The 13,863-nt window shown below is 45.6% G+C and overlaps 1 protein-coding gene across 1 annotated transcript in view; it reads left to right on the top strand.

Moving 5' to 3' along the window:
* Positions 1–4,515: 4,515 nt before the first annotated feature.
* Positions 4,516–13,863, top strand: part of LOC149451881 (phospholipid scramblase 1-like) — a 50,319-nt gene continuing 40,971 nt past the window's right edge. Inside the window, exons 1-3 of the mRNA XM_089690057.1 lie at positions 4,516–4,668; positions 11,111–11,268; positions 13,416–13,443. Coding sequence (XP_089546183.1) covers positions 11,122–11,268; positions 13,416–13,443 — 175 coding nt within the window. The 5' untranslated portion in view covers positions 4,516–4,668; positions 11,111–11,121. The remainder of the gene's footprint in view (positions 4,669–11,110; positions 11,269–13,415; positions 13,444–13,863) is intronic.

Below are 13,863 nucleotides of genomic sequence, written 5' to 3'. Positions count from 1 at the left end.
TCAGGTAAGTCAAAGAGGATCTGGTCAGGTAAGTAGCAGAGGGTTCATCAGTTTCAGCTGCTTTGGTGTTAATGAAATTAACAACAGGTGCACTAGATGGGCAACAATGAGATGGCCCCCAAAACAGGAATGGTTTTACAGGTGGAGGCCACTGACATTTTTTCCCTCCTCATCTTTTCTGACTGTCTCTCACTAGTTTTGCATTTGGCTCGGGTCAGTGTCACTACTGATAGCATGAGGCCATACCTGGACCCTACAGAGGTTGCACAGGCAATCCAACTCCTCCAGGATGGCACATCAATACCTGCCATTCCCAGAAGGTTTGCTGTGTCTCCCAGCACAGTCTCAAGGGCATGGAGGAGATTCCAGGAGATGAGAGCATGGAGTAGATTCCAGGAGATGAGAGCATGGAGGAGATTCCAGGAGACAAGAGCACGGAGGAGATTCCAGGAGACAAGAGCACAGAGGAGATTCCAGGAGACAAGAGCACAGAGGAGATTCCAGGAGACAAGAGCACGGAGGAGATTCCAGGAGACAAGCATGGAGGAGATTCCAGGAGACAAGCATGGAGGAGATTCCAGGAGACAAGAGCACGGAGGAGATTCCAGGAGATAAGAGCACGGAGGAGATTCCAGGAGACACGAGCACAGAGGAGACTCCAGGAGACAAGAGGCATGTAGGAGATTCCAGGAGACAAGATCATGGAGGAAATTCCAGGAGACAAGAGCACGGAGGAGATCTCAGGAGACGAGAGCATGGAGGAGATTCCGGGAGACGAGAGCACGGAGGAGATCTCAGGAGACGAGAGCATGGAGGAGATTCCGGGAGACGAGAGCACGGAGGAGATCTCGGGAGACGAGAGCACGGAGGAGATTCCAGGAGATGAGAGCACGGAGGAGATTCCGGGAGATGAGAGCACGGAGGAGATTCCGGGAGACAAAAGCATGGAGGGGATTCCGGGAGACAAGAGCACGGAGGGGATTCCGGGAGACAAGAGCACGGAGGGGATTCCGGGAGACGAGAGCACGGAGGGGATTCCGGGAGACGAGAGCACGGAGGGGATTCCGGGAGATGAGAGCACGGAGGGGATTCTGGGAGACGAGAGCACAGAGGAGATTCCAGGAGACAGGCAGTTCCTCTAGGAGGGCTGGACAGGGCTGTAGAAGGTCCTTAACCTATCAGCAGGACCGGTATCTGCTCCTTTGTACAAGGAGGAACAGGATGAGCACTGCCAGAGCCCTACAAAATGACCCCCAGCAGGCCACTGGTGTGAATGTCTCTGATCAAACAATCAGAAACAGACTTCATGAGGGTGGCCTGAGGGCCTGACATCCTCTAGTGGGCCCTGTGCTCACTTCCCGGCACCATAGAGCTGGATTGGCATTGGCCATTGACACCAGAATTGGCAGGTCCACCACTGGCACCCTGTGCTTTTCACAGATGAGAGCAGGTTCCCCCTGAGCACATGTGACAGATGTGAAAGGGTCTGGAGAAGCCATGGAGAACGTTCTGCTGCCTGGAACATGGTTTAGCATGACGGTTTTGGTGAGGGGGTCAAGGATGGTCTGAGGAGGCATATCCATGGAGGGGCGCACAGACCTCTACAGGCTAGACAATGGCACCCTGACTGCCATTAGGTATCGGGATGAAATCCTTGGACCCTTTGTCAGACCCTACGCTGGTGCAGTGGTTCCTGGGTTCCTCCTGGTGCGGGGGGGGGGAGGGGGGTTCTGGGTTCCTCCTGGTGCGGGGGGGTCCTGGATTCCTCCTGGTGCAGTGGGTCCTGGGTTCCTCCTGGTGCATGACAATGCCCGGCCTCATGTGGGGAGAGTATGCAGGCAGTTCCTGGAGGATGAAGGAATTGACACCACTGAGTGGCCCCCACGCTCGTCTGACCTAAATACAATAGAACACCTCTGGGATGTCATGTTTCGGTCCATCCGACGATGCCAGGTTGCACCTCAGACTGTCCAGGAGCTCAGTGATGCCCTAGTCCAGATTTGGGAGGACATACCCCAGGACACCATCCGTGGTCTCATTAGGAGCCTCCCCCAACATTGTCAGGCATGCATACAAGCACGTGGGGGCCACACACACTACTGAGGGCCATTCTGAGTTGCTGCAATGACATTTCATAAAAACTGACTCGCCTGCTGCATCATTTTTTCACTTTGATTTTCAGGGTGTCTTTGAAGTCAGTCCTCTGTAGGTCGATCATTTTCATCAAACGATGGGGCATCCTTATGTTCCTCACACATCACCCCATCCATGTCAGTAAAGAGATCCAGCAGGAGATGTGTCCCCATTCACAACTAATATACAGTTTGTATATAATACACTCACCGGCCACTTTATTAGGCCCCCCTTGCTAGTTGGACCCCCTTTTGCCTTCATTCTACGTTGCATAGATTCCACAAGGTGTTGGAAACATTCCTCAGAGATATTGCTCCATCTTGACATGATAGCATCATGCAGTTGCTGCAGATTTGTTGGCTGCACATCCATGAACCATGAAGCACATTCTGACCCTTCCATCTGACCTCAACAAGGCATTTTCCTCCACACAACTGCCACTCACTGGAGATTTCCTCTTTTTCGGACCATTCTCTGTAAACCCTAGAGATGGTTGTGTGGAAAAACCCCAGGAGATCAACAGTTTTTGAAAAGTCAGACAAGCCTGTCTGGCACCTACAACCATGCCACATTCAAAATCACTTAAATCCCCTTTCTTCCCCATTCTGATGCTCGGTTTGAACTTCAGCAAGTCATCTTCACCACGTCTAGATGCCTAAATGCGTTGAGTTGCTGCAATGTGATTGGCTGATTATCATTTTGTGTTACCCAGCTATTGAACAGGTGTACCTAATAAAGTGGCCAGTAAGAGTATATATATATATATAAAGCAATATAATGCAGTGTAATATATTCTTTATATTGTGAAGTGCTGAGCAAACTATTGGCTCTATATAAATCCTGTATAAAATTAAAAAATTTTATTTAACAAAAAAAAATACTACAAGTTAATTAAACAATATACTATAATATTAGAAAATAACAATATTAGAATATAATATATAACATATTACTATTTAGGAAAATAATATATAATATTAATACATTTAATAAAAGATAATATAATAAAATATATAACATAATAATCCTTCTCCTCCTCCTCTGGTCTCATCCTCTTTCTCCTCCTCCTGTCATGTACCTGATGAGAGACTGAATTGACGAGGTCGGCCTCACTTGTGTCACTAATCCTGACCCCGCTGAGGTTGGAACAGAGGGAGTCTGGGGACCAGGGGGACAAGAGCGCCAGTGCTTTGCTTGCGGCTCTTGCAGATGATGGCCTTGGTAGGCAGGGTACCAGTTGGTTAGGGTACTGTGGCGATAGCCCAGGCAGGTTTGGCCGATTGCCAGATGCATGGCAGAGCCAGATATCCAGCCAGGAGACAGGACTGGAGCGGAGTTGCAGGATAGCCAGGGTCATACCAGTTGGGCAGCATGGTACCGAATCAGAGGGAGAAGCCAAAGTCAGGATCAGAGCCAAAGTCGGGAACCAGGGACAGGAGAGTACTCAAGAGTCAGAAACAAGGACCACATATAGGAACAGGCAGGACACAGGGAGGAAGCTGAAGACCAGTCAGCACTGAAACAGCACCAAGGTGCTCTTTAAATAGCCCGCCCAGCGCCGACAGGCACGCCTGGGTCCTAGTGCCTGCCCGGCGCCGTCATTGGTGACAGGTGCGCCTGGGTCCTAGTGCCTGCCCGGCGGAGTCATTGGTGACAGGTGCGCCTGGGTCCTAGTGCCTGCCTGCCTCTATGCCTTGTCGGAATCCTGCGAATGCGCAGATTCATGCGCTGCGGCGATCTTCTCGTTCCCTGATACCTCCTCTGATCTCATCCTCTTTCTCCTCCTCCTCTGATCTCCTCCTCCTCCTCCTCTGATCCATTCTCTTCTGATCTCCTCCTCCTCTGATCCATCCTCCTCCTCCTCTGATCTCCTCCTCCTCTGATCTCATCCTCTTTCCCCTCCTCCTCTGATCTCCTTCTCCTCTGATCTCCTCCTCTGATCCATTCTCCTCTAATCTCATCCTCCTCTGATCCATCTTCCTCCTCCTCTGATATCCTCCTCTGATCTCCTCCTCCTCTGATCTCATCCTCCTTCTCCTCCTTCTCTGATCCATTCTCCTTTGATCCCCCCTCCTCCTCCTCTGATCTCCTACTCCTCCTCCTCTGATCCATTCTCCTCTGATCTCCTCCTCCCCTGATCTCCTCCTCCTCTGATCTCCTCCTCCTCTGATCTCATCCTCCTTCTCCTCCTCCTCTGATCTCCTCCTCCTCTGTTCCATCCTCCTCTAATCTCCTCCTCCTCTGATCCATCCTCCTCCTCTGATCTATCCTCCTCCTCCTCTGATCCATCTTACTCCTCCTCCTCTGATCCCCTCCTCTAATCTCATCCTCCTTCTCCTCCTCCTCTGATCTCATCCTCCTTCTCCTCCTACTCTGATCTCATCCTCCTTCTCCTCCCCCTCTGATCTTCTCCTCCTCCTCTGATCTCATCCTCCTTCTCCTCCTACTCTGATCTCATCCTCCTTCTCTGGGTGTTGATCACTACCTCCAAGGACTTCTCCAGGGCTTCCATTCCACACTGAGTTCCTCTACTATGTAAGTCCCTTTATTCTTATAAATGACTGTTCTGATCAGGACATTTGTTCCTTCTCCATCCAAGCTCTCTGAGCTTTTTTTTTTTCTTTTCCTATTACTTATTGATTATTGTATGGAAGCTGATTGGTTTCCACAGATTTGTGCAGTTTTAGTAAATCAACCCCCCATACAATCCAATGAGAGCGCCAAACTAGACCTAAAAGATAGAATGGATGCAAAGTAGAAGCAAAAGCATTCAAAGCATTGCATGTCTAACCGGTTCACCCCGTACAAAACAACCCCCCCAGATGAGTGCGGGTCTAAAACATTTTTTATCTAGGGGTGGGGGAGGGGAGATAAACCGAGAATATCCAAGTCCTGACAGTCTATGCAGTTACAGCCATAGTGTCTTGTTGATGAAAGAGAAGTAGAGGGAGGGGAGGGGGAGGGGGAGGGGAGAGAAACATGGTGGAGTAAAAACAAGTTATTGAAGGAAAAGGAAAGGAAAATAAAGGAAAATGGAAAAGAGAAAGTAAAGGGAAAGGAAAGAGAAATGAAAGGAAAAGAAAAGAAAAAGGGAAAGGAAAAGAAAAGAAAAGAAACGAAAAAGAGAAAGGGAAAGAAAAGGAAAAGGGAAAGGGAAAGGAAAGGAAAAGAAAAGAGAAAGGAAAAGCAAAAGAAAAAAGGAAAGGAAAAGAAGAAAAAGAGAAAGGAAAAGAAAAGATAAATAAAAAGAAAAAGGGAAAGGAAAATAAAAGAACAGAGAAAGAGAAAGGAAAAGAGAAAGGAAAAAGAAAAAGGGAAAGGAAAGAGAATGGAAAGGAAAAGAAAAGAAATGAAAAAGAGAAAGGAAAGGAAAGGAAAAGAAAAGAAATGAAAAAGAGAAAGGAAAGGAAAAGAAAAGAAATGAAAAAGAGAAAGGAAAGGAAAAGAAAAGAAATGAAAAAGAGAAAGGGAAAGGAAAGAGACAGGAAAAGAGAAAGGAAAGGAAAAGAAATGAAAAAGAAAAAGTGAAAGGAAAAGAAAAGAAAAAGGGAAAGGAAAGAGAATGGAAAATAAAAGAGAAAGAGAATAGAAGAGAAAAGAAAAAGAGAAAGGGAAAGGAAAAGAAAAAGGGAAAGGAAAGAAGAGAAAAGAAAAGGGGATATCTAACTAAACAACTCAGAACCTTCTGGGCCGTGGTTTTCCCTGGGGTCCCCTACCACTCATTATAACGGACATGCTGAACCCAGAGCTGAGCCAGGTGAGAAGCCCTATAGGGTGAGGTGGGGGTTGGTGGAGGGCAATTCCTAGATGTCATGGGTGTTTATTCAGCGACTTCCTGGGGAGAGGAGGGAATGCGGTCAGTGACTGGGACATGAGAGCCTATGGGTGCTGTCATGGCTCCCACAATTCTCAGCTGTTGACCACGCTCTGGCGTAGGGGACCTGGAACTGCGGAACCCCATAAACAGACCGGAACACACTTTCTAAAATATTAGTGCAGCACTAAAAAATGCATGTCATAAATTCCATAAACGCATGTGACGTAAACGCATCTGTGAGTAAAGTGCTGAAAGTGCAATATTACTAGAACTAGTTCAAGACGACATAAAATGCAATACAAGAAGTTCACAGAGCATTCGTGAATTTAATGTCTCTTGCGCAAAGATATACACCCCTGAGGATGCGTTATTACACGAAACGCGTTGGGTGGAGCCCTATTGCTGACCTCTAGCCGCTGCTACTGATGAGCGGCGGCCATTTTGGTACTTTATTCATTTATTTATTAATTTTAGTACTCCACGTGGATACGTTTTTATGTTACTTGTTATTATTACCATAAATAAAATACTACACTCTAAGCACCTTCCTGGCTCCTGTGGCTGAGCTGATTCCTCCCCAGGACCACCAGGCACCCACCCTGATGGATGGATGACCCCGTAGCTGTCAGCATACCGCTGCACCCCCAGATGTGCGATGTATTATAATCAATGTACATTATAATGTATGGTCTGGTGAGTGTACATCCGTCCCGAGGGGGGATTTCCTTCTACAAGTTGTTGCACAGTTATGCAGGCCATAGACGGGTCGAAAACCGTCTGTTTTAAAAAAAAAAAAAAAAAAATGAAAAATCGGTCGTTCAATAGGCCGATGTTACCACCGATTTTCGTCCCATCTACGGCCGGCATTTAATTACTTCTGTCCAGGGGTGGACTGACAACTCATGGGGCCCCCGGGCAATACGGGATCATGGGGCCCCTGTGTCCTTGCCCAAACTCAAAAAAGCTTATGAAAAAGGTACCAGGGGCATCTCATGGGGCCCCATACTGACCCCGGGCCCTCGGGCAGTGCCCGAGTTTCCAAATGGTCAGTCCGCCCCTGTTTCTGTCCCTTGCAAAGAGCTCCGCTATTATATTTGACATGAAAAGTAATGCAGTTGCAACAATGTATCCATTTGTATCCATTTTGGATACAGATGGTTTTATTTAGATACAAATAGATACATTGTTGCAACCGCAAGACTTGTCATATAAAATATAATAGCGGACTAGAAATCTTCTTTTTCTTCTTCTTCTTCTTCATTTTCTTCCTCTTCTTCTTCTTCTATTTCTTCTTCTTCATTTTCTTCTCCTTTTTCTTCTTCTTCTATTTCTTCTCCTTTTTCTTATTCTTCTATTTCTTTTTCCTCTTCTTGCAGGTCACGGCTCATGCACAGATTTTTTTTCGGTAAAACGATCGGCCTATTTGCCCATTATTTCCGGGAAAATCATCCGACCTGCAAAATCGGCCGCTTTTTTACCAACTTTACTGATAAACAAAATGTGCCAAAACCCCGAAAATGGCTGACCAATTAACCCACTAACGGTGCGAAAAACAGCTGATTTTTTTTTCGGCCGAAAAATCGGCCGATTTTCGACCTGTCTATGGTCTGCATTACTCTTCACAGATAACTTCACTTGCCAATCACAAGATATCTTTGCACAAGAGACATATTAAATTCACGAATGCTCTGATAAACTTCTTGTATTGTATTTTATGTCGTCTTGAACCAGTTCTAGTAATATTGCACTTTCAGCACCTTACTCACAGATGCGTTTACGTCACATGCGTTTATGGGATTTGGCACTTATTAGCTCTGCACTGATATTGTAGAAATTGTGATTCTGGGACTGTGACCTACACCCCGAGTGCCAGCTGCTTTTAATTCATTTGGATATGTATCATTTTAATATCATATACTGCGTTTAGCGCTTGCTCTATTATCTTTTCTACATACGTGGAGCGGAACACACTACAATCATGTATACAGAGGATAGGAGGGGGAGGGGACATTTCTCAGTATAATTGGTATGAAAGCGGCAGTAAGCCCCAACTCGAAAAGTAAAAAATCCCCTGCATGATAATGTGTTAGTCTGCGTCCCGAAGACGAAGCCTCCAGCTGTCACCGCTGTCAGGGCTTCCATCTTCACCCGGTCTTCCTTCCATGGCAAGCTCCAGCCATTTGACTGGCCAAGCCGTGATGACATCACTGCCGTGCATGCGTGGGAGTCTCATGCCATGGCACAGTGCTGTGAAGAGATGGTAAGGGTATGCCGTGCCTTCAGAGCGCATGCGTTGGCTGTCATAAAGAAGGAATATCTCCTAACCGTCCCATGATTAGGAGATATTGGATTTACCTACAGGGAAGATTTCTGATAGGCCTGCCTGGAGGTAAAAGATGCTACAGGGGGCTTCCTTCTACTCTCAGATGGATCTCCGCCTTAACCCCTTTATGTATGGCGGAAAAAGGGTGGGGCTTACATGCCTGCATGCTGTGCAGACTGTATGTGTTGTCGTGTCACTGGGCGGTCAATGTTTGTGTGCTGAGAGTATGTTCCATGCATGTGCCTACAATGTTACTTTGTATCTCTTTATCTCCCCTCTGATCGATGTTTATAAACAATGTTACTTTGTATCTCTCTATCTCCAGTCTGATCGATGTTTATAAACAATGTTACTTTGTATCTCTCTATCTCCCCTCTGATCGATGTTTATAAACAATGTTACTTTGTATCTCTTCATCTCCCGTCTGATCGGTTTATAAACAATGTTACTTTGTATCTCTCCATCTCCCGTCTGATCGATGTTTATAAACAATGTTACTTTGTATCTCTCCATCTCCCGTCTGATCGATGTTTATAAACAATGTTACTTTGTATCTCTCTATCTCCTGTCTGATCGATGTTTATAAACAATGTTACTTTGTATCTCTCCATCTCCCCTCTGATCGATGTTTATAAACAATGTTACTTTGTATCTCTCCATCTCCCGTCTGATCGATGTTTATAAACAATGTTACTTTGTATCTCTCCATCTCCCGTCTGATCGATGTTTATAAACAATGTTACTTTGTATCTCTCCATCTCCCGTCTGATCGATGTTTATAAACAATGTTACTTTGTATCTCTCCATCTCCCGTCTGATCGATGTTTATAAACAATGCTACTTTGTATCTCTCTATCTCCCGTCTGATCGAAGTTTATAAACAATGTTACTTTGTATCTCTCTATCTCCCGTCTGATGGATGTTTATAAACAATGTTACTTTGTATCTCTCCATCTCCCGTCTGATCGATGTTTATAAACAATGTTACTTTGTATCTCTCCATCTCCCGTCTGATCGATGTTTATAAACAATGTTACTTTGTATCTCTCCATCTCCCGTCTGATCGATGTTTATAAACAATGTTACTTTGTATCTCTCTATCTCCCGTCTGATCGATGTTTATAAACAATGTTACTTTGTATCTCTATCTCCCGTCTGATCGATGTTTATAAACAATGTTCCTTTGTATCTCTCTATCTCCCGTCTGATCGATGTTTATAAACAATGTTACTTTGTATCTCTCTATCTCCCGTCTGATGTTTATAAACAATGTTACTTTGTATCTCTCCATCTCCCATCTGATCGATGTTTATAAACAATGTTACTTTGTATCTCTCTATCTCCCCTCTGATCGATGTTTATAAACAATGTTACTTTGTATCTCTCTATCTCCCGTCTGATGTTTATAAACAATGTTATTTTGTATCTCTCTATCTCCCGTCTGATCGATGTTTATAAACACTGTCAGACATTATGTTTTTGAAAGCACTGTCTTCTACAGCCTCTCTATATACATAGCACCTTCTAGCTGTGTGTGTATTGGGGGAGGGGACAGAGTTTCATAAGGGCGGGGCATACAACACACGTCCATTAGATCCATTCATTTTTTGGGGTGTAGGTAGCATGTCCCATGTCCATAACTGGTTGAATCATGATATAGTCCACTGACGTGCAGTATTTGGTGCCTAAGGGAGATACTACCCACCCATCTCTGATAGTCCAGCCTTTATAGTAGAGATATATTTTCCAGGACTATACATTACCAGGTCCCTGGTAGACATGGAACTATGTATAGTCCAGTTCTTGGGGCTCTCAGATACGGATATTGCCCATCTATGGGGATTGTGGTTAACAGATGTTACCCAGTCGTTAATATATAAAGATATGGGTATTGCCCAGTCCATGGTCCTCCATTTACAAAGATGTTGTCCAGTCCTTCGTGCCTTCACATTTGTGTAATGCCCAGTCAATGATTGTCCAAGTTCATAGACAATGCCAAGCCCATAGTGTCCACAGACGTGTGTGTTGCCCAACCTTTGGTCCTCTGTTGTCATAGACCTTGGCCAGTCCTTGGTGCCTTCACATATGTGTATTTCCCATTTTATAACTGTCCAGGGTCATAGACATTGCCCAGTCTTTGGTGTATTGTCCAGCCTTTGGTCCTCTGTTGCCATAGACATTGCCCAGTCATTGGTGCCCATTGACATGTGTATTGCCCAACCTTCGGCCCTCAATTGTCTTAGACCTTGGCCAGTCCTTGGTGCCTTCATATATGTGTATTTCCCATTTTATAACTGTCCAGGGTCATAGACTTTTCCCAGTCTTTGGTGTAATATCCAGCCTTTGGTCCTCTGTTGTCATAGACCTTGGCCAGTCCTTGGTGCCTTCACATATGTGTATTTCCAATTTTATAGCTGTCCAGGGTCATAGACATTGAACATTTATTTGTTTCCACATACATGTGTATTGCCCAACCTTTGGCCCTCAATTGTCATAGACCTTGGCCAGTCCTTGGTGCCTTCACATATGTGTATTTCCCATTTTATAACTGTCCAGGGTCATAGACTTTGCCCAGTCTTTGGTGTCCACAGATGTTTGTATTGTCCAGCCTTTGGTCCTCTGTTGTCATAGACCTTGGCCAGTCCTTGGTGCCTTCACATATGTGTATTTCCAATCTTATAGCTGTCCAGGGTCATAGACTTTGCCCAGTCATTGGTGTCTACAGACGTGTATTGGTCAGTCCCTCTTTTCTTCAGTCCCATGTTTTGTGAAGAAGATAGTCTACTTGTTTTTCATCTTTTAAGATTTCAATGGCAATATGATTTTTTTTTTTTCAGAAACAGCTACAATGCAGAATAAATCCTGCCAGGATCCTCCCCCTGATTACAATGCCATCACAGCCACCGCCCCTCCTGTGACCTACCCAATCTCCTCATACACTCCAGAAAGTGCACTGGTTAAAGGTGTCCCTTCAGAACTCCAAAGTCTACTGCAGGTGAGACCATTCCTCATTCCGTGTATATTCATCCATTATTAGGTGCCTGCTCCTTCCATGCTGCATGTTCATTCTGTGTAAGCAGAACATATAAGCAACAAATAAAAACACAATATTTCTAGAGTATACATTGTTCTACCATAACATTATGACCACCCACCAAATATTGAGTCGGTCCGACTTTTGCCACTAAAACAGTCCCAACCCATCAAGGCATTGTCTAGATAAAGCATCTCACTGCCTCCACCGACTTGTCTTCTTCCCATAGTGTATCCTGGTGCTATCTCCTCTCCTGGTAAGTGACGCACACACACCCGGCTATCCACATGATGTAAAAGACAGTGTAGGGACTTTGGGCTGTGGACACGGGTCAGCATGGGGAGCCTCAGACGACACAACAACTACAATGCTCTGTGTGTTCTTGCAGATTCTATTAGAATTAGCATGATCTTTTTCATCTATTGGATTGGACTACACAGGCCAGCCTCCACCCCCCTATTCCTCCATCAATGAGTCTTGGCCACCCATGACCCACTCACAAATTTTGCTTTCTAGGACCATGTTTGGTTGGTTCTAACAAATACAGACCGTGAACATCCCACAAGACCTGCAATTTTGGAGTTGCTCTGGCCCAGTCATCTAGAGATTACAATTTGTCCCTTGTCAAGGTCCCTCAAATCCTTATGCTTGCCCAAGGAGAAGGGGTTCTGGTAATGAAAGTGAGTACTGCTCCAGGCAGGGAAGTGTCATGTCACCAACTAAACCACCCCTTCCCCTACTCCCAACCACCAATAGCAATCCAAACAATCCATCAAAGGGATATGTGGCAGGCAGTAATGATGGGTAATAAGTAAGGCATGTGAGGCCAGGGTCATGGGTCTACTCAAGCCACATCTCCTGAGGCAGCTTAAACCGTAGACATAACCAGGGGTGGACTGACAACTCATGGGGCCCCCGGGCAATAGGGGATCATGGGGCCCCTGTGTCCTTGCCCAAACTCAAAAAAGCCTATGAAAAAGGTACCAGGGGCATCTCATGGGGCCCCCTACTAACCCCGGGCCCTCGGGCAGTGCCTGAGTTTCCAAATGGTCAGTCCACCCCTGGACATAACTAATTTATGCTCATCCATAGTTTCATAGTGTATCCAGATTTCCCAGGTCTTGGTGAAGGATGACATTCTGTCCTGGGCTGTCAGGATCAGCTCCTTCAATCTGTGTAAACAGATGAACCATTATTTTATACTAGAAGGTGAAGTGTCCAGCCACCAAAAAGGAATGCACAACTGTGCTGCCTTGGTCTAATGCAGTGTTTCTCAACTCCAGTCCTCATGGACCCCCAACAAGTCATGTTTTCAGGATTTCCCTCAGATGAAACAGCTGTGGTAATTACTAAGGCAGTGAAACTGATCAAATCACCTGTTCAAAATAATGGAAATCCTGAAAACATGACCTGTTGGGGGTCCATGAGGACTGGAGTTGAGAAACACTGGGCTAATGTATGTAACCGCATGATCTTCTGTACTGTGCAAAGGAACATTCTAAGCCGGGTGCATGGTCACAAGCCTGATGAAGGGGTCCTGCGAGACTCCAAAACGTTGCCTTGCTGCAACTATGTGATTGTTCAGTAAAACTTTTGGACCTATACTGGTGATCCTCGGTGTGCTGGTGACATTCTCCCTAACCATTTTCTAGTGGACACCTCTACGCAGTGCTGGGACAAGGTCATCCAGAGCCCAGGGTAAAGATGCCAAACTGCGCCCCCCATTCACGATGTCGAACATTAGGGGATCCTATGCCCAGCAGTCACTCGTTTTTCAAAATTACTACTCCTATCAGCCTTGCAACAACAGAAAGGGCCCCCATCCCTACAGTATACCATTGTGCCCAGGGCAGCCATCTCTCCTGCCCAGCCCTTGTCCCGGCCCTGCCTCCACGTCATCCATGGCTTGATCTGTTTTCTCCAGTATGTCCTACTCACCTTCTCATTCTGCATCTCTTATTTATCATTCCCCAGTTATCATCTTTCCATCCAATGTTATCTCTTTGTTCTCTTAGTTCTTTGCTCCTTTCTTCACCCTCCGTCTCTGTGTTCTCTCATTGGTCGCCCTCTAGAAGAATAGAGCATTAACTCTTCTGTTTTCTTTTCAGATGAACCAGATCTCCATGCAAGAGAAATGTAAGAATCCCACCAATTTCTCTTTTCCAATAAAGATGAGGGCCATTGTAGCGCTCATCCCCAGGCAAATATTGTTTTTCATATTAGGAGAGTATGTGTAATAAAATTAGAGACTCTCATCCCCACATTTCCTGCCCAGGGGACCGGAGACCTCCACCGGCCCTTTGTGCAGCAGGGTAACTGCATCCCTAAATACCACCCTGTAGTTTTAGCCCGATTAGCAGTGTTGTAGTAATTTCAGAGCTTTCTCCGTTATTAGCATTAAGTGATCTTTTGCCCACTGGTACCAGCTCCACCCACCGAATACCTCCTATGTCTTTGTTTTAAGCTCTGCATCTAGTCTCAGTGGATGAGTACAAAGCTTGGACGTCACTGTCCCGGTTACTACCCGCCAACAAGTCTGCCCATAGCCCATCTACA

This window comes from Staurois parvus, unplaced genomic scaffold, assembly GCF_062004578.1.
Source record: "Staurois parvus isolate SC_StPar_1 unplaced genomic scaffold, SC_StPar_1.0 ptg000512l, whole genome shotgun sequence".
In the NCBI taxonomy this organism is placed as follows: Eukaryota; Metazoa; Chordata; class Amphibia; order Anura; family Ranidae; genus Staurois; species Staurois parvus.
The sequence above is the reverse complement of the archived record's forward strand: the minus strand, read 5'-3'. Positions and strand labels throughout refer to the sequence as shown.